The sequence below is a fragment of the Phocoena sinus genome, chromosome 4, assembly GCF_008692025.1.
Source record: "Phocoena sinus isolate mPhoSin1 chromosome 4, mPhoSin1.pri, whole genome shotgun sequence".
Taxonomy (NCBI): domain Eukaryota; kingdom Metazoa; phylum Chordata; class Mammalia; order Artiodactyla; family Phocoenidae; genus Phocoena; species Phocoena sinus.
The window spans coordinates 66,649,765-66,669,967 of record NC_045766.1 but is presented as its reverse complement, the minus strand read 5'-3'; the positions used below and the strand labels follow the sequence as shown (position 1 = coordinate 66,669,967).

Here is a 20,203-nt window from a genome sequence, read left to right as displayed (position 1 = left end):
GTGCGTCCTGTAGGGCACATTTGGCAACATTTAGAGACATGTTTCGTTGTCACGACTTGGGGCCAGGCATGTGCCACTGGTTACCTGTAGTAGGCAGAAGCCAGGGATGCCGCTAAACATCCTACAATGCACAGGACAACCCACCCAACAGAGAGTTATCTGCTCCAAGACGTCAGCCGTGCCAAGGTTGAGAAACAGTGGCCTCAAGTAAGGCAACAGTATGTGCACTGAAAAAAAGAGGGGGCAGAAACAGGAGGCAGAACAGAGAGGACTGGTGATTTATCAGATCCAAGAAACCCTGGTCAGGCCTTTGGGGCAAATCGGGGAGCAGTGGTGGTCTTTACTGAGAGAAGAAATATGTGAAGGGGACAGAGTAGGCCTGTGGGGGAGAAAATGGTGAATTCAGCTTGAACACTGACCTGGAGAACTGAATTGGAGATCTCTGTGGGACCACAAAGTAGCAAGGGAAGTCAGCAGTTGAATATACAAGATTGCTTGGCAAGAGAGAAATCTTGGAAAGTGATTGCTCAGGACATAGGGAAGTTAAGAGAAGGTACCCGGGTAGGGATGGAGATGAGGTTTCCTTCTTAGCCAGATTTAGCACCCATCCATTACAGATGGATGCCTGGAAGTGTTGAGGAAGCTTCTGCCACTGACTAGTATGCTTGTAACAGCAATGTGTAAATTGTCTTTTTTTGCAGGAGCGAATACAGGCTGATGAAGTGATCGCGATCCTGGATCAAGCACAGCAAGGGAAGCACAGACCAAATATCAACCCCAAAGATGAGCTATAAAAACGAGAAAAAGAGTATTCTATCAGATATTTATTTAAACTGTTAATCTTATGAGAACCTTTTTATTTTTGTACAGAGCCACGGTATAAATGAACAGGTTAATATGAGTGACCAGATCTCCCTTCTGTGCCTAAGGATGCTTGCTTTTCCCCTCTCAGTCTTTGTGTCTTGGTTTTTCAACAGGTCATCTCTCAAAGCCCAGTCACGCCCTCCCCACCACACACACACACACACACACACACACACACACAATTCATTTGCTGTAGATCCTAAAACTCAAGCAGAAAGAGTAAGTCCATTCTTGGCGAAACAACAGCTCCCTGACATGCCCACGTCTAAAGTTAGCGTGTGATTTGGACTCAGAAGGCCCTCCTGGCTGTGTGCCTTTCAGCCACCATCTCCCCCAGGGCTGACGGCCATGAGTTTGAGTCTGAGGAGTCTCTGGTGAGGTCAGAACTGCTTCAGGTATTGCTGGCTTGAGGGCCCCCAAGCTCTGCAAAGGAACGACTCTGATGAGGACGGCGTGAGATGGGGGAGCTCAGCCTTCCCAGGGCCTGGGTGGAGTTTGTGACTCTGGTGTTTTCAGCAGAGAGCACCCTTACGCTGGAAACTTCAATTCGCCCTCCAACCGGGTGCCAGAAAGGACTGCCCGAGGAGTTGTGTCTTCAAAAAGGTTGTACAGGGGTTGAAGTGGAATGGCTCTTCATCCCAGTGACTTTGGAAGGAAATCTTTAATCCCACCTGAATCAGGGCACCATGGCCACATTGCCTGAGAGTGGGGTCCACTGTTGAGAAGGTGTGTTTTGTTCTTCAGGAAGAATAAAATGGATTTCTGATTGATTCCACTCTCCATCTGCATATATTTTGGGGTCCCCTTCTCTTCGGTGCTCTCCAGCTCACGGATTTTAGTGCTTGTATCTGATTTTTTAAATAAAGGGAGCCTTCTTTTAATATTTGGCGTTTATTTTTCTTCCCCCAAATGTTTTGTTTGTCTCCAGGTAATGGTTTTGTGATCCCCCAGGAGCTTTGGGGACCACCCGGGGTAATACTGGGCCATGGCTAGTTTTGCTGGCAGGTGCTTTGGGGCTACAAGAAGATGGGAGCATTACTTGTGAAGAAACAGATGGTTAGCAAACAGGCGTTAATCCAGAGAACATCTGGTCCTTGGTGTGAATTCTAAGGAAGACACTGCAGACAATGTTTTGGGGGGTGGGGACTGAGATTGTTCTAGCTGAGAGAGTCTGCTCCACTAACCCATGGGAGATCATCTGCCTCTGTGATGGACAGTGGTAGAGGTTGTAGCCCTTAAGAAAACCAGCAGATAAAAGCATTTTCTTAAAATCACATTTACTTTCTGCCATTTATGATCTTGGGTAGTGGTAAGAACATTCATCCTTTGAGACTGAAAAATTGAGTCATAATGATTTATGTGCCATCCGTTTTTCACCCAACCTTCTGGTTGCATTTTCATCATGGGAGAGTGAAAAGAGCATCAGATTATAATCCCAGCCTGATCAAATATGCTCTGCTGTGTGACCTGGAGCTACTTTCTTTCCCTTTCTGGGCTTCAGTTTCCTTCTCTGAAAATGACATCATTGGCTGTAATTGTTTCCAAAAGCCCTCCCTCTTGCTCTAAATACAAAACAAAGCTAAAATGAAATAAACCATGAAACTGATTTTAGAAATATTCACAAATACAACCAAATTTACTTCTACCAACTTTTTCAGAATTGTGAATGGGTCCATTATGTGTATGTGTGATTTTAAAACTTGAAACCTAATTTTAGGGCTGAAAATCCCTGAGCTTTGGAAAGGGAGGTTACTATTTGCTCTCTTACTGAGAAGCATTTGCTGGCACTCAGATTTGCTGATAGGAGGTTCTGGCCAAGGATCTAATTTCTGTTTTCTGGCAACAAGGCGTCAACAAAGAAAACAGTCTTTGGCTCCTTACAGCCCACGCTTCCTGGATGCTCTGGGCGCTCTGGGAGAGGCTAGGACTCCAGCACTGACTGCCATTCAGCCCCACAGACAGTGAGCAGAGACCTCAATAGATGGGCATTGGGGTAGATCCCCATCTTGTTTCCTTGCTGACAACGCAGAGTCGTTATTCTTGTTTGGCAGGCTACCCGTGTCCGGTTCTACCTGGGACATCACGTATACTCTCAAGCATTTATGTTTTAATCTGCCCCACATCAAACCATACACAATTTCATTCAAATATTAGGGAGTGTCATCAGATGATTTTTAAAAGATCAAGCTCAGGAATTTCAATCTATGTGATGCCTAGTCCCTTGTGTAGAAGGAAGGGAAAGCTCATTAGAATTTTTGTAGCTTTTAGAGCTCAAGGAGGTCATAGAAATCACAATTCAATTCTTTCTTTCTGTCTGGAAGGAAAAGGAGGCTCAGAGGTAATAAAAATGATTGTGTGGTTCCAGAATTTAAGCAGGAAGAGCCAGGGCTGCTGAATTGAGTTATATGAGAATCCAGGCACAGGGCAGCGTCCACTAGAGGAAGGTGTGCCTTTTTCTGTTTGGCCCCAAAATGCTACTTGCTCATCAGTCCACAGACCTGCAGGACTCTGTCACAAGGGGTGCCTTTTTCTAATTCACTTAAAAGTACTGTATGTGCTTGAGGCAGCCTAGGCTAAGAAGCTCAATTTTTATGACTCCAAGTCTAGGACTCTTCATCGATATCACTTGGAGAACAACCACTTGTCTTGATGACTATCCCTTGCGTAAAAAGCCTGCAGTTTATTTATTTATCTATCTATTTATTTATTTATTTATGGCTATGTTGGGTCTTCCTTTCTGTGCGAGGGCTTTCTCTAGTTGCGGCGAGCAGGGGCCACTGTTCATCGCGGTGCGTGGGCTCTCGCACGGGCCTCTCACTATCGCGGCGTCTCTTGTTGCAGAGCACAGGCTCCAGACGCACAGGCTCAGTAGTTGTGGCTCATGGGCCCAGTTGCTCCGCAGCATGTGGGATCCTCCCAGACCAGGGCTCGAACCCGTGTCCCCTGAATTGGCAGGCAGATTCTCAACCACTGCGCCACCCGGGAAGCCCAAAGCCTGCGGTTTTACAGAGTTTATTTTTTCACTTGTATTGTTGTATTGAATGTTTATGACGCAGAACAGGTTCTCACACTAGGAACGCCAAGAGCTGTTCCAGGCCCAGATTATGATTCCCATTTTATAGATGAGGAAACGGAGAGCAGTGAAGAGAAGTCAGAGCCTGTGGTCCCCGGGCTTGGAGTGTCCATGTCTGAGGCAGAAGCACAGTCTTTTGAACAGGAGGGAAGAAATAAAGTACCAGCTTGTTTGCCCCCAGGCATATTTAATATAAAATGGCACATTCATGTAAAGAACAGAGTTAGGTTTTTATAAAATCTAAACTTTTTCTCCTCCTCTATTTTCCTGCTGATGTGTGAAGGCGAATCTCCTGTGTGTATCTCCTCTGAGGGATTTTGATCATGGTTGCCTAATTCAATGAAGCAAATACCTGGTGCCTGGCCCTGCTTTTATGAAACTCACAAAAGGGAAGAAGGGAAGAAGGTTCTAGTCAGGTGCCATTTTCCTCTCCCTCCAAGGCAGAAAGAATCTGGAACTTCAATTTCTTCTTGAGAAAACCCCGACACAGGACAGAGTGATCTCTTTGGATGTGTGAGGCACACAGTCTTCATCACTGCTTTGTGCATAGCATTTTCTGGCACTTCTTCAGCTGAGGAGAAACCGTGGAATGAGTCAGTACCATTTAATAACATACACCTATGAGTTTTAATTGCAGTACAAATGCTGAATTATTTCACAGAAGACAGCCATGGGGAACAACTCGTTCACTGACGTCAAGAAAGGAGGCAATGAGGGCCACCTCACTAGTTCTTGATGCCAAAGAATGAAACATCCCAAGGTGACTGACAATGTATGGCTGAGAAGTGAGAAAAAGTTGAACTGTTCCCACATCCAAAACTCTTCCGGGAGACAGGAGCCACTTGCAGAAACTCCCAAACTGCAAGTTTGATTGAGCCCATGGTTATGATCCCTGGCTACATACATCCTGTCAAGAAGCCTGTGATGTGAAGTGACCTCCCCCCACAGCCCCTCATCCCACCCGCAAATCTTCTACCCCCCAGATAATTTGATGTTTCCAGCACGAGACACAAGGGCCCGTTCCGTTCTGGACCTGGGCGATTTCTTCAGGCACACTGAGACACGTAACGTCCACCACCGTTGGAGCTCACTGCTGGGTTGCAGCTGCAGGCTCTTGCTGTCAGTCTCCTCATTCTCACATCCCCGGGTAAATCACGGTGTTTTCTGTGCCTGCTTCTGACCTCGGAGGCCAGACAGCGTCAAGTCTGGAACCATCTGATCACTGATCCTGCCTCGCTCTACGATGGATGGCATCAGCTCTGTGAAAAGCTGGCTTTTGAGTGACTCACCTCTGAAACTATGGAATTTGAATACAATAGTTTCTTGAAAGATGAAGAGCCCACCAGAAAAATAGCCAAACAAAATATTCCAGCCCCCTCTTCTCCTGACACACATTGCTAGGGAGGAAAATCTGCATGCTCTGTTAATTCAGTATACAACCCACCTTTTCTGGTCACTTGCTATGATACACCTGGAGAGAGGGTGAACATGGTAAGTCTTGCCCTTTCTTTCCCTGTTAGGTTACTGGAGATTGAGGATAGAGCAGAGTTTGACAGCATTTCCACCTTAATAGTCCTTCTCTAAGCCATCTTCTGCTTTGCAAGGGCCAACCAGCTGCCTTCTCTATCCGAGTCCTCCCTTGAAACTGGGAATTGGGTGTCACCCATCTTTCTGGGAACTCTTGCCCTTGGCCCGTCTTGTCAGATTCAGGTAACTTCCCTCAAGACAGAGGTACCTAAAAAGGCCCTGGAAATCCTATCTAGACCCCAGTTTAAACCCTCCTCCTTCTTCCCAAGCTGGCATTGTTACCTCTGAATTACTATCTGATGGTGGGTGGGGATAAAAGTGGGGATCAGACAAGAAGGATTACCTGTTATGTCTCATCTTTTTCCCGTCTGTAAATCATATATCCCATTGTTTCAAAGGGTTGTAGTCATGGTTGGCATTTATAAAGTTTTTTTATGACCTTGAAGCACTTGGCAGTCAAATGGAAGTACATAATTATCTTAAGAGACACATCAGTGCAATCTTCATTTTGTAAGCAGAGAAAGGAACAGGCACAGCGAAGGAGGTATAGGAAAGCACTTGTCATTCATGAATTCATTCCTTAGACAGTTTGTTACTTAGTAGTGGGTTTAGAGAGGGGTTCCAAAATGAGTATGATTTCATCCCTTCCTTTAAGAAATTCTAAGTACAGTGGAAAAAGTAGATGTAAACTGATGAAAAATATAAAATGAGGTAAGTGCGGTGACAGAAGGGTTATGATAGAGGCAGGTACAAAAAAAAAAAGGCCATGTGAGTTCAGAGAAGGAGTGGCTGGAGAGAGGGAAGGCTTTGCAGAGAAGGTGGCAGTTAAGCTGGGTCTTGAGTGCCTGTCTGTCACCAATAAGCAGAAATGAGCCACAATGTCCTCAACTGAAAAAGTGTTTGAATTCGAACTCAGTAGTTTCTTGGGTTCTAAAATATTAAATTTTCAGAAAAGTTGGAGAGTTTATTTTACAGTTGTTGTTTTGAAGGTGGGGTGGGGTAGCATCTTTACTACAAATTTTTCTGGGAAAGCATGTTAATGAATGCTGTGAAAATCCACATGAATACCAATTTAAAAGTTTTATTTTATTCCCTTGTGAGGAGGTTTTTGGAAGTGGGTGGAGTGAGGCCGCTGAGGACCAGGTTTCCTGCTGAAAAGCAGAGCCCCAGCCGGCATCAGAAAAAGCTGAGGGGAACCCCATCAGTCAGGTGCTGGGCGATGAGCTCACCCAGCGGCACTGCCCTCTGCCCGTGGGTCCAAGAAAGCTTTTATCCCATATGCCCCGGGGCCAGTCCACTCTCTCAAATTCTTACACTTTCACCTTAGAAATAGGAGTAATGACAATATTCCAGCCCATCTGATGATATTCAGTCATGCTTTCTGCAAAGCCTACAGCATCTGGTAAATCAGTCAAGCTTATGGTGAAACCAGAGAGCTGTGGAATGTTTTAGTGAGGACATCTCTTTCAATGTCAAACAGGGAGCAGAGTTTCAGAAGCTTTGGGGTTCCTTGGAAGCAAACCATCTCCAACAGGCATTAATGGGGCATAATTAATACTCTTTCCTCACAAGATAATATGAATCAGAATTATACTTATTTGGCGTTATTATTGGTAATTAAATAAATGCTATTCAGTTTTTTTCCCTCTCAGTATCCAAGATAAAGTTATAACAACATTTTTTTAGCACAGTTGGATTCTGAGAAGTCTTAATATGCAATTTCTTCTACCTTTAGCTACTTCAAGTAAAGAACAGGCACGAAGGCATCGTGGGACCTCCGCTGACTACACAGAGTCAAGATTTCTGGAGAGTGTTCCATTTTCCTTCGTTGTTTAGCATTGTGGTCACTAAGTGTTTCACAGCATCCCAGGAGACGGGACCGTTATCCACACAGAGGGAAAAAGAAACCCAGAGTAGACGAATAAATTGACTTAAAGTCATAGTATTGATAGATGTCAGTTCCCCAAATAAAAAAAAACAAGCGGTTGTACTCTCTAAGGATGTTTTGCAGTTCTGATCATTTTTTACGAAAAGCTAGGAGGCAAGAGGAATTACTATGAGCTGATCTGATTCTAGGTCTCCCCACTCCTCCATACCTTCTGGAAATCCAGAAGGAGGCTCCTGTCTTCAGCAAGATGGTTGCTACCACTGCTCTGAGGGTACCAGGTCTGATTCCAGCTCTGTTCCAGCACACTCCGGTTTCCTCATGAGGAACGCTCTGAATCTTCTCTGATCTTCCAAGCTGCAGGGCTGAGCACAGGGTACAGATTTTTCTCCCAGTCATTTGGCTTCTCAGTAATGTTTTTTTTTTGTCTCTAAGGGTAATAAAAGTACATCTGATGCTGCTCCCTGTACCATGAACTTTGCTTTGAAGCACCAGCGATCCACTTCAAAGGCTGAGCACCACTCGGACAGGGAGATGCTGTTCCTGGGGACTCCGCTCTACCGAGGTGTGCCCACCAACCCGGGACACACTGCCCACCAAAACACTTAAAGATTGTGACAGATTGGCATGCTGCAACTTCAAACTGCTCTACTTTCGGAACCAGCCTAGAATATCCATCATGCTTTGAACTCTATGGGGAAATGAAATGCATCATTTACATGCAGACGGATTTACAAATTAAGTAGAAAAATATCTCAGTCCTCAAAGCTGAGCATAGAGTGCTTGTGGTCATTGTTCAGTCCACATTGAACTGTTCAAATCTGGTTAGACTGGGGAGATCAAGCCTGTGGTGGAAACACAAGGGAGAATCATGGTCACAATAAGACTTTGTATTTATAGTTCAGCAAATGAAGATCGCTGCAAATAACAGACTGCAAGTTGGAAGGGGCCTTAGGGAGCATCTGGTCTTACACCCCTTATTTTAGAGTTGGGGAAACTGAGGCCCAGAGAAGCGGTTATTCACTTGATTTTACTACGAAAGTTACTGGTAGAATCTGAGCTTAAGTCCCAGGTAGCCCCATCCCTGGAGTCAGTATATAATAGCAGGGAAGGCTCGGATTTTATGCCTCCTAGACTTGGAAACCCTTGCTGACTTTACTAGCTCTCTGATAATGGCCAAATTTCTTATCCTCTCATTTTCAATGTCTTCATCTGTAAAGGGCTAGTGATAGCTATCTGATGAGTTGTCATGAGATTTAATCGAGATAATAGAAGGAAAACACCAAGCACTTAGCAGGCCATCATTAAAAGGCAATTGTTAATTTTTCCATATCAGAATGCCTCAACAGAAGGAAAACGAACTATGATCTCTCTAGCAATGTTTTCCAGCTCTCATGACGTTTTTTTTTAAATGCATTTTCCCATGAAGCATTTTGGAATCTTCAAAGTTATTTTTCACACTATTAGATTTAAGATTTATCTCTGGCCCCATAACACACTTATTTCTGGGACAGGGGCACAGGAGAAGGGAAATTTGTTGTACAAAATCGAGAGGGCATTTCAATTCCAAACTGACTGTCATCAGTCTAGAAAGGAGATGCCCGCCTTTCCTGCAGCCACCTTATCTGGCCCTTCTGACTTCCTAGCCTCCCCGAGACCAGGACAATTCAATGGCTTTTCCTGATCCTCTCTGTCTCAGCATGTTGAGAAGCACAGTTTTCAACTATTCCTTTCACTAAACATTCTCTCACTTGCTTTTCCACTGTGTAGGAAACACAGAATCATTGTTTAGCAGCAGAGGGCACTGTCGGCATATTTTGCCTTAAGGGGTTAAAAAAAGAGATGCCTCTGTGCATTCATTCATTCATGTTGACAAGTCGTGGCTTAATATCGGTTGTGTGTTCGGTATTCGGAGGGGTGCTAAAGTAACACAAGAGGTGGACTGAGAGTCCAGGTTGGGAAGGCTGCACAATAAAAGATAAGCATGGTACCTATGCAAACACAAAGAAAGTGTGTTTTGGAGATTTTTGAAGAGAGCAGAGTTTAGAGTAGGCTTAAATAGCTCAGGAAAAAAAATTTTTTTTTTGGCGGTACTTGGCCTCTCACTGTTGTGGCCTGTCCCGTTGCGGAGCACAGGCCCCAGACGCGCAGGCTCAGCGGCCATGGCTCACGGGCCCAGCCGTCCCACGGCATGTGGGATCTTCCTGGACCGGGGCACGAACCCGTGTCCCCTGCATCGGCAGGCGGACTCTCAACCACTGCGCCACCAAGGAAGCCCACAGGAAGAGTTTTTGAGGGAGTTGGTCTAGAGCTGTTCCTTAAATGATGAGCTGGACATGGCATGGCAAAGATGAGGCAAAAGGTAAAATAGACAGCAAAACCAAAGAGTCTTGCGTTGCCATCAACATGGCACTGTAACCATGGCAACCACTACTGCAACAAGTATTACCTCTATGTCTTATAACAGTCATCACGGCTCACGTGGATGGAGGCTTTCACAACCGTGACCTCATTTGGCCCTTGCTGAAATCCTGCGACTTCAGCTCTACAGGTATTATTCTAATTTGACCAGTAAGAACGCTGAGACCCTTAGAGGGAAAATGACGCGCTTAAGGTCGCACAAGCAGTCTCTGTTAGGGCTAGGATCCCCAAACTAGTTTTTCTCCCAGCTAATGCAGCAGGAAACCATGGCTCTTGTGACGCAGACTCTGAAAGCAAAGAGAGTTTGGGATGCAGAGTAATAGGATAAGTTTCAGCTGTTAGGCTGGCTTCGGGTTACCAAGAGCTTGACCAAGAGTTAGACTGCGGTATTGGGGCTTGATCCCGTAAACCTCAGGAAGGTTTCTGAGGTTTAGGGAAACTAGCGATGGGTGGTTCTTTGCTGCAGTTGCATAGCAAATCTGGCACACGAGGGAATGGAAGAAAAGGAGAGAAATCAAGATACCAATAAAGAAAATATTACAGGATTTGAGGCTGTGGTGGCAGTAAGTGGGAGTGGTCTGCTCCAGATGGGAGGAGATTTTATGATTGCCATTAACTGCTGGCACATAGAAATAATACAAAGAAGACTGACCTTTAAAAACATTTTTAGGGCTTCCCTGGTGGCGCTGTGGTTGAGAGTCCACCTGCCGAGGCAGTGGACACGGGTTCGTGCCCCGGTCCGGGAGGATCCCGCATGCCGCGGAGCGGCTGGGCCCGTGGACCATAGCCGCTGAGCTTGCGTGTCCGGAGCCTGTGCGCTGCAACGGGAGAGGCCACAAACAAAAAAACAAAAACAAAAAAATTTTTAATTTATTTGTTGATATTGTTGATTTACAATGTTGTGTTAGTTTCTGCTGTACAGCAGTGACTCATTTAACTATATATACATATATATGTGTATATATATATATTATTTTTCCTATTCTCTTACATTATGGTTTATCACAGGATACTGAATATAGTTCCCTGTGCTATACAGTAAGACCTTGTTGTTTATCCATCCTGTACATAGTAGTTTGCATCTGCTAACCCCAAACTCCCAATCCACTCCTTCCCCACCCCCCCTCCCTTAACAACCACAAGTCTGTTCCCTATGTCTGTGAGTCTGTTTCTGCTTCGTGGATAGTTCATTTATGTCATATTTTAGATGCCACATATAAGTGATATCATACGGTATTTGTCTTTCTCTTTCTGACTCACTTCACTTAGTATGATAAGCTCTAGGTCCATCCATGTTGCTACAAATGGCGTTATTTCATTCTTTTTTTACGGCTGATTAATATTCCATTGTATATATGTACCACATCTTTTTTATCCATTCATCTGTTGATGGACATTAAAGTTGCTTCCATGTCCTGGCTATTGTAAATAGTGCTACAAAGCAAATGGACCTTAAATTGACTGGTTTTAAATTCCTTACAGAAAACACACTCCCTTATTGCCGCAACCCAGGGGGGTCAAATCCCACCATCCTCCTACCCTAGTCCCATACACCCTCTGGTCTAACACTGTCAAGGCACAATGTAAAGACAGCCTGAATCAGGCTGGCAGCAGTGTAAAAAACTGAGAAAAGCTATTTTGAAGAAAAAAGAAATAAGGACTTGGTAGCTGATGGAATCACCAAAGAATGAAGATAAAAATCATGATTCTGAGATTTTGAGCCTAGGAAAATAACGATGTCAATAAGGCAAATAGGGAAGCGAAGAAAAAAGTAAACTGGTTTCGGAGGGAACGTGACCTTACAGGACAGGAGGACTTCCAAGTGGCAAGTCAACCCTCAGCTGGAATGCTTTGGTACAAAGTTATTTCCTATTCTGTTTATTGATTTCTTGCTTTCCACTTTTCATCTGATACTTATAAATGATGGGGGTTGCATATATCTCTTTTACAAGAAGGAACTGAAATGAGGGATAAAACTGCTAAGCTATTAGTGTTACCATTCATCGCTTAACATCCTTCCACTGACATCAAAACCAGTGTCACTATTCTTACGGTGACAGAACTGTGCACATTGGAGCCCTGTGTACCTTCTTCTCTCCTTGACTCCCTACCTTACACTGCCCGCTGTTGCCTCTTAGATGTTTACATTCTGTCTTCTCTCCCCAGAACACTCTCATCTTCTCCAAACCTCTCCAGCTTCACCAGGAAACTCTCACAGGAGGGTGGCCAACCGTCCCCGTTTCTCTGGGACTGAAGAGTGTTCAAACCAGGACAGTCCCAGGCAAACCTGGACAGCTGGTCACCTTACACGTGAGTCAGCTTTTGTCTTGCATTCTTCTTCCTCTTGGAAGCCTTTCCTGACCCGCTACTGCCCCAGGCTATAATTTCCATCTCCCCACTGAGTAAGTAGTCCACCCCCAACCTGCTGCCACCCTTCTCACTCTCCTAACTACTGAGATGAGATCCATCTCCCCTGCTATCCACAGTAGATGTCTTTGTAGTACCTCCACTCTCAACGTCCTGGTTCAAGCACCTGTTGTCTCTCTGCTGAATTATCGCAGAAGCCTCCTAACTTCTGTCCTGCTTTCCATCCTTGTCTCCTTTGAGTGTATTCTCCACACAAAAGCTAGAGTCATCCTTCTGAAACATAAGTCAGATCATGTTTACCCCTCTGCTCAAAATCTTTCGCTCATTTTCCATTTCACTGGCTAAGCCAGTTACCCTCTGCTCTTCCCTCTATATACTCCCTCCTTACTTAGCTCCAGTGACACTGCCCTCATTATTGTTCCTAGAACACATCCAGCATGCACCTGCCTCAGGGCCTTTGCATTTGCTGTTGCTGATGTCCGAACCATTCTCCCCTCAGGTGTTCACATGGCTCATCATTCACGCCCATGGAGTCAAGGTCAAAGCATACTTTCTTAGGGGATCTTCCATGACTTCTTTCTACACTTGAACTCTTGCAGCTGCCATTCCCACTCCCCCTCTCTGCTTTATTTTTCATACCCTTATCACCATCTAACATTTTACCTAATAAATTCTGTTTGCTGCCTGTCTCCCACCATGCAGAATATAGTTTCTAGGGCAGGAATTTTATTCATTACTACACTTCCAGGGTTTAAAATAGTACATGGCACAGAGTAGAAATTCAGAAATATTGATTGAATTCATGTATACATGATTACAGGAAGGAGTGGACACACAATCAAAGGACAATTAACTGAGAGTCACGAGTTTTAGTTCAGCCACACAGGATTTGGGTGAGACTGAGAAAATTACTTTCTCCCTCTAGTTCTTATTTTCTCCATCTTTAAAATGAAGGCCTTGGACTCAGGGATCTTTAAGGATGCTCCAAGCAGTGGTATTCTCAAAGTCTAGCAGTCAATGATACGTAAGAGCCAGAATCCAAACTTGTGATTAAAGAGGGCTCAGAAGGAAGAAAACATTAACAAGGGAAAGAGAAGCACTGTGGAATTTCCAACTGAGACAAAAAAATAGATGTATAAGAGACCTGAGAATTCCATATGTGAGGAGATGCAAAGGAGGCAGACGGCTGATCCAAGATAACACATCCAATTCATTATCGGGCTAAGATTGAACCTCAGCCCAGGGATAAATTATCCTAGCAGTCTGGAAAATGACACCAAAAGTGGGCCAATCCCCATCTGATCATAAAACCCTGCACTGATACAATTTGTGATTAGAACACTGCTTGGATATCCTTCTGCACACCTGCCTAATGGCCCCCAGAGTGGGTGGATTCTCAAATTAGTCATATGAGAACGGACAGTTTAACAGAAGAGAGGCTGTTCTAGATTGTTCCATTTGGAAAAGTATCCTCCCTTCAGCAAAGGGAAGTAATTCAAGATGCACACAGCTTTCTGTCTATTGCCCACCTGTCTTGAGGGGAGAAACCTATTGGCCACCATCTTAGAGAGGGTCCTTGGAGAGAGGGTGGAAGGGGATGGATTAGCCAATTTAAAGTGCTTCAAGTGCTATAGCTGCCACACCCTGATTGTGAGGGACCAGACCGGTTATTCAACTTCTCCTGTATAGCTACTGTATGGATACAAACTTAAGCCCAGTAAGGTCAGTGAGTTACTCAACAGTAACCAAATCCGTGGTGTTGCGGGGATTATCAGGGCGATCTCCCTCTGCAGTTGTGGTTGAATAGGATTTTGCTGTTGTCACCTTGTTTGGTAACACAGCAATAGCAAGTGTTGCAAGTGTAATTGTTGCTGTTGAAATGTCCTCTTGGCAGTTCCTGGTGTGTGTGTGTGTGTGTGTGTTTGTGTGTGTGTGTGCGTGTGTGTTTACCATCTTTTCAAAGTGGCTCTGGGAACTTAGATTCCACTGCAAGGAAGAAACCATGGATTGAATTTAGATCCAACTAATAGATATCAAACCCCTAGTTCTTGCCAGACGTTGTATTGAACGCTTTGGTGTGCTCTAAACCTTGCGAAACAGTGCCATCAGATTTTACAGATAAGGAAACCAAGGCCCAAAGGAGTTAAGTAACTTACTCATGGCCTCAGTGAGAGCAAGTTGCCAAGCAAGCCAGGATTGAAGGATTTTAGCATCTTGCCATCCAGACACATAAAATCTTGGGAAGAATACCAGTGTATATAACAGGAAAAGTTGTGGGAGCTTGGGCTGAAGCAGGAGCCAGGACTTTGGAGCCCTGTCCAGTCTCCACTCTTTGTCGGCCTCTGTACTCTCCCTAGAGCTCAGTGGAACATATTCCAAAAAGCCTGCTGGGTGAACTGAACTCTAAGCCACTCCCAGCTCTAAAGTACTTTAAATCCATGATTTTGAGAAGTTCCTACTCCTATCAGACGCATACTTCCTCTGGACAAGTACTCGAACTAACCAGACCACAGATACAGGAATTTGAACTTCACAGTTTATAGAATCATGGAATGTTAAAGGTGAAAGAGACCGGAGAAATCAACAAATCCAAAAACTCTACATATCTAATAAAATGATAATAATTTTAGTTTTTATTGACTGATAGAAGCCCAGGGAGAAGAAATGATTTGCTCAGGGAAGTCAGTTGGTCAGTTGTCTTTCTTCCAGAGAGGTGGTATTTACAATATATAACAACCAATATATTCTAACCAATCAGAACAAATAAAGCACTGGGGGGTGGGGGAGAGTCCAGGGGAAGCCCTCCATGCAGGGTTTACCCTGTCAGTTGCTGGATCGTGAGGACGTCCCGGGGGTTTTAGAGGAGGGGGCAGCAGGGGTTGGACTGGTCCAGGGGCTGGGCCGGGGGAAGTCGCTATTTATAAAAGTCTGGAATTATTTAATAACTGGTAGAGCCATTCCATCATAGTGCAATATCAGGCCTGGCCTTTAAATATTTATTTCTCAGAATACCCAAAGTTGCAGGGTTTCCTTGTAACTGCTGAAGCTCTTTAAAGGCAACTGGGGCTTTGCCTCATTGCTGATTCTGCTTCCTTTTCAGGAGGAGAAAAAAAGAGGCAGAGAGGGGCAGAATATCTGTCAGCAAGACCCCCAAGTGTCACATCAAAGAATTCCACCCAGAGCCACACAAGTGCAGATACCTGAGGGGCATTGCCGGGCAGACAGCACTGTTTCTGGTAATTGGGTTGACATCACTGAGCAGCCTTTGAGGATCTGAAACCTTTCTATGACTCCTGCCTCCTCCTATCTGGTGGTGAAAACCTCAGGTTGGGAGCTGAGTGATTATTCAAAAGCAAATGCAAGGAAACCTAGAGGTCACATTCCTAAGGGAAAGGCTTTTTCCTAGGTTCCGACCCAGATGCTCAATGAGAAGAAAGGGACCGAGGTCAAAGTTGCCTTCAATTGTGTACAAAGAGGGAGACAAGGATAGCTGTAGAATCATATACTCAAGAGATTACAAGACTCTGTAATGCTCACTTGGTCCAGCCTCCTGTCAAAGGCTTGAATCTTCAAAATGGACCATCCCTGACAGCAACCAGACAGAAAGGTCCTCTGCTCGTAAATGAGCCTCGGTCTTCCCCACTTCCAGATCATTCTACGTAGAGCTTCCTCAGCCTGCAGTACCCTTCTCCTTTCCTTGCTGCATCTTGGGCCCATCTCCTACTTGCCTTCCAAGTCTCACTTCAGAAAATACTTAGATAAGAGGCTACCTGAGATGTCCTTTAGAAACGTCTTTTGGCCGCCGGAACTTCACACGTGCAACATTCGCTACTCTGGTGTTTCCACCTCTGCCTCCCTCCCGAGGCTATGAGCTACAGTAGGGAAGGCACAACTCTGTTGTAGGTATCCAGCAGGGCCTACACAGGACCAGACACAGCAAAAACATTCAAAAATGTGAATGGATGTGTGAATTGCTACATCTTGACTGCCAATGAAGTATTTACATTCACAATCTCATACTATCGCTGCACCATGCTTAGGAAGAAGATAAAACTTTTTATAAGAAGTAATATTTTCATACCCATTTTATGGATGAAAACAGCAAGCTCAAAAAGAAAAGAAAAACAAAAGAACCCTGGTATATGTTTAAGACCTGTATGGGCCATTCATTGCGCGAGGTCATTTCAAACCTTTTATCATCTTTATCCTTATAACTGACCTTTGAAAAATTTTTTAACCACACTTAAAAATTTTATCTATTTTTAGATTGAGACACCCTTTTCAGGCTCTGAGTTTTGACCAATGTGTAAAGTCACGACAATCGTGACACAGAACTGTCCCATCACCCTCGTGCTGCCCTTCGTAGTCATTCCCTCCCCACCCCAGCTCCCTGTAAATCCCTGGTTTCTTCTGCATCCCTAGATCCTGTACAATCATATTTTAGTAAATAAAAAACCAAAACTCAGAGAATTTAAGCAGCTTGCTCAAGGTAAGGGCCTAATGGGTGATTAGACTTTGCCATTGAACCCAGACTTCTTATTCTCTGTAAAGGTGGGAACAGAGAGCATGGAGCCTAGGAAAATGCTTGTCCCATTCCCTGGCCTCCCTCCCTCCTTCCACGGAAAGGGCCCGTCCTTAGTCCGGGTTCTGCGAGAGGCAGGGCAAACACAGCCTCATTACCAAAGGCCATATCTGATAAAGCTCCACCTCTGATCGTTCACTAGGTGCTGAGGGAAGACTGTGTTCCTAGCCAGTGGAAGATTCTGAAAACCATATTCTTTGCAGGCTGTTTAGCAGACAATGGTGTAAGAGATTGGTCTTTTCCCGGTTACCTCACTTATCTCTAAGACAAGAGGTTCTGAGAGGAGATCACTGCTAAACATTTAGCCTCTCAACTCACCAACTTCCCCCCAAGGCCCCGGGGCCCTTTTCCAGACGTGGGTAAGACCACAGGGGAGCCTTGCTGGCACAAAGTGGGCGCTACTGCTAATTGGCTTGATGTAATTGACTGTCGTGGTTGTTCATCTGGGAAGCCAGCCACGGTCTCTGCAGGAGCAGCCATGCGGGACCAGCCTGTGGGCAGGGAGCACAGTTCTTACCGGAGCTCCCAAACAAACAGGTTTAGGGGCAGCTTCAAAAGTGAACAGCGGGCCTGCCACTGGGAAAGGGCCATTTCCCCGGGAGGTGTTGTCTTCCCAGGCCACGAAGGATAGAGGAATCATTTTATCTTTTTCCTGCTTTTAATCAGGGTGGCAGGATATTGGTACCACTTTTGTCTGAAGATAATCTCTTCTCTAAATTAAAAAAAAAAATAATAATAAATACTTGCTTGGGTCTGAAGGAAGATGTGAATGTGTGATCTTCTCTGACAGATACAGGAAATCATCCCAAGCCTCCTGCAATTCTTCTCCCCATAATTTTCAGGCCCCACCCCTCTGTCTTCCTTCCTTTAGGAAATAATTCTTTTCTTACCTTAGGAAATTATTTGAAATTCATGAGGGAAGATCCTCCCCTTCAGGCTGCAGTCTTGGCTGCGTAATGCTGTCATACCCTACCACCCAATGAAGTTGGATCTGCTGGTGAGGGCTTTTTAGATCAGTAGCCCTGACGCTTTAGGTGCAGGAGTCTCCAGAGAACCCAGCCTCGGCTTCCTGCATTCTCTGCTGAGGGGCTGCAGCACTGATAGTGGACCAAACCCAAGGCTCTGGCACAAAACTGGGGCTGGCAGGTAGCGAAAGTAATTCACTGGCTGTGAAAGCCCCACTTTCTGGCCTGGTTCCTAACTAGCTGGGTGATCTTGAGAGTCGTGTACTTTCTCTGTGAACACTGTCTTCCTCATCTGTGCGATGGAATAAAAAATACCTAACTTACAAGGTTGTAGAGAGAATAATGCACGTCAAGCGGCACACAGAACATACCCGACAGCAGTAATTATGATCAACCCCATCATCGTCATCGCCATTACTCACTTTAGTTTAAATAACAATGTTTGGGTATTTCTGTAAATTATATACCTGAGATGTTCTCTGCCTTTTGCTGCCAATCCACTATATGATAACAATATGAGGAATGCTCCAGCTAATGCCTAGTCTTTATTCTTTTTTTTGCAGTACGCAGGCTTCTCACTGTTGTGGCCTCTCCCGTTGTGGAGCACAGGCTCCGGACGCGCAGGTTCAGCAGCCATGGCTCACGGGCCCAGCCGCTCCTAGGCATGTGGGATCTTCCCGGACCGGGGCACGAACCCGTGTCCCCTGAGTCGGCAGGCGGACTCTCAACCAGTGTGCCACCAGGAGAGCTCTAGTCTTTATTCTTAAAAGGAACTTCTGCTCTGAGCGCCTCTTGTTTTCCACCCCAAATTTGGTGTTACAGCAAGTAGTAGATAGAAGGATCCTCTCTCTCCCGGAACCCAGATTCCAGAGCTCAGAACCAAGCCAATGTTTCCAGCTCTGGCCCTTTTCTTCTACATCCTACCCTGGTCTCTCTGCCCCTAGAATCAAAGTTTTCTCCTAAATAGAAGGCAATTTCTAATCAAAATAAAGACATAGTTAAAAAAAAAAGAAATCTCAAGAGATCACAGACCAGCAATGCAAATATGAAAACCCAGAATCCTTTTCCTTTCCTGCCCCAGCAGCTTTCCTGGTCAGGAGATATATGTATTGAAGCTGGGTGCCGTTCTTCTGACCAAGGGTGGGCACTTCCCCATTTCCTTTAATCTTTGCCTATTTTAGGTAGAGTTCCCTTGTCATGATGTCCAGGCATCAGAGGAGAGGGTATGAACCCCACAAAAAAGATATATTTAACTCATAAGACATGAGATCATTTGAACGCAGAAATCAGCCTTTTAGACTTCAGCTAATTACTAGTGCAGGGCTGGCTAATGTTATAGTTCATTCGCTGGTGATTTCCTGGATCAAAATAATACCTGATCCCCTCGTCTCATTATCTTTTGGGCTACCTCATCCCCTTCCCTTTTAGACTTCGGCGACCCAAAAAAATGGACAGAGTGAAAAAGAATATAGGTCAGGTAAATAATTAACTCATAAGACAGTCTTTTAATTCATGGGAATCCTGGCAGCAAGTCTGAACTTAAAGGTTAATTTAGCTGGTGTCTTTGCCCATTACATATACATGAACTTGTCATTACATTAATACTTGGAATTTAAAGATCATCTTTCATGTCAGGGCTCTGAGCGTGTAGTGATACTGGCTCTGAATTCCTTTAATTTCTTTGGAGAGAAAAGTAGGGATCAGGAGAAATTTTAAGATGTAGCCAAGATTGCATAGTAAATGATCAGAGTAGCCAATCTTTCCATTCCTAAAACTCTTCCAGCTAACTTACAATCTCAGTTCCTCAACCATTAAATGAAGATCATATCATCCCTTTCTTACAGTGTCAGGAACCATGTTTAAAAAAAAAAAAAAAAAAAAAAAAAATATATATATATATATATATATATAGACAGAGAGAGAGGAGAAATACCTAAAATTAACAATAGTGGGATTATAAGAAAACTTATGTTTTGTTTTTTCAATATTTTCAAATTTTTAACACAGAACAGTTTATTAATCTATCTTAAAAAGGCATATTTTTTAAAAAACATACTTCATAAGGCTATATACAGCAGTATACAAATCTTTTAAGCAGTCATAAGGCATAATACATGTGAGTGTTATTGCTATTCAGGTATTATCAGTCTCTCGACATTCTGTAAATTCTTAGGCCTTGTAATACCCTTTTCCTGGGGAGTAGCCCCAATCGAAGGCCCTAGATTCGAAGGGTACTCAGTGAAGCATCACGTCCTTTTGTAGCTATTTAAAGACAAAGCCCCTTAAGCCTGTGCTTTCTGGCTTCAGTGCAGAATGTAGTCAAGAGCTCAGTCATAGAATCACATCACCATTTCATGCACTTGAGGTCCAGGTCTGGCAGAATGAAGATAGCTGATGGGTGAGGGAAGCTGCGGAGAGGAGTAGAGCACTGAGTCATTATGTTCTCACCAGATGTTAACTGGAAGGTTTCGGCCACCCAAAAGCCTTAGGCAAAGTCTCTTGGCCACTATTTCCCCATC

At 44.5% G+C, this 20,203-nt stretch overlaps 1 protein-coding gene across 1 annotated transcript in view; it reads left to right on the top strand.

Annotated features, from left to right (window-relative positions):
* Positions 1 to 1,635, top strand: part of P3H2 (prolyl 3-hydroxylase 2) — a 156,844-nt gene extending 155,209 nt beyond the window's left edge. Inside the window, exon 15 of the mRNA XM_032631111.1 lies at positions 702 to 1,635. Within this exon, the coding sequence (XP_032487002.1) occupies positions 702 to 794 (93 nt within the window). The 3' untranslated portion in view covers positions 795 to 1,635. The remainder of the gene's footprint in view (positions 1 to 701) is intronic.
* Positions 1,636 to 20,203: the final 18,568 nt, after the last annotated feature.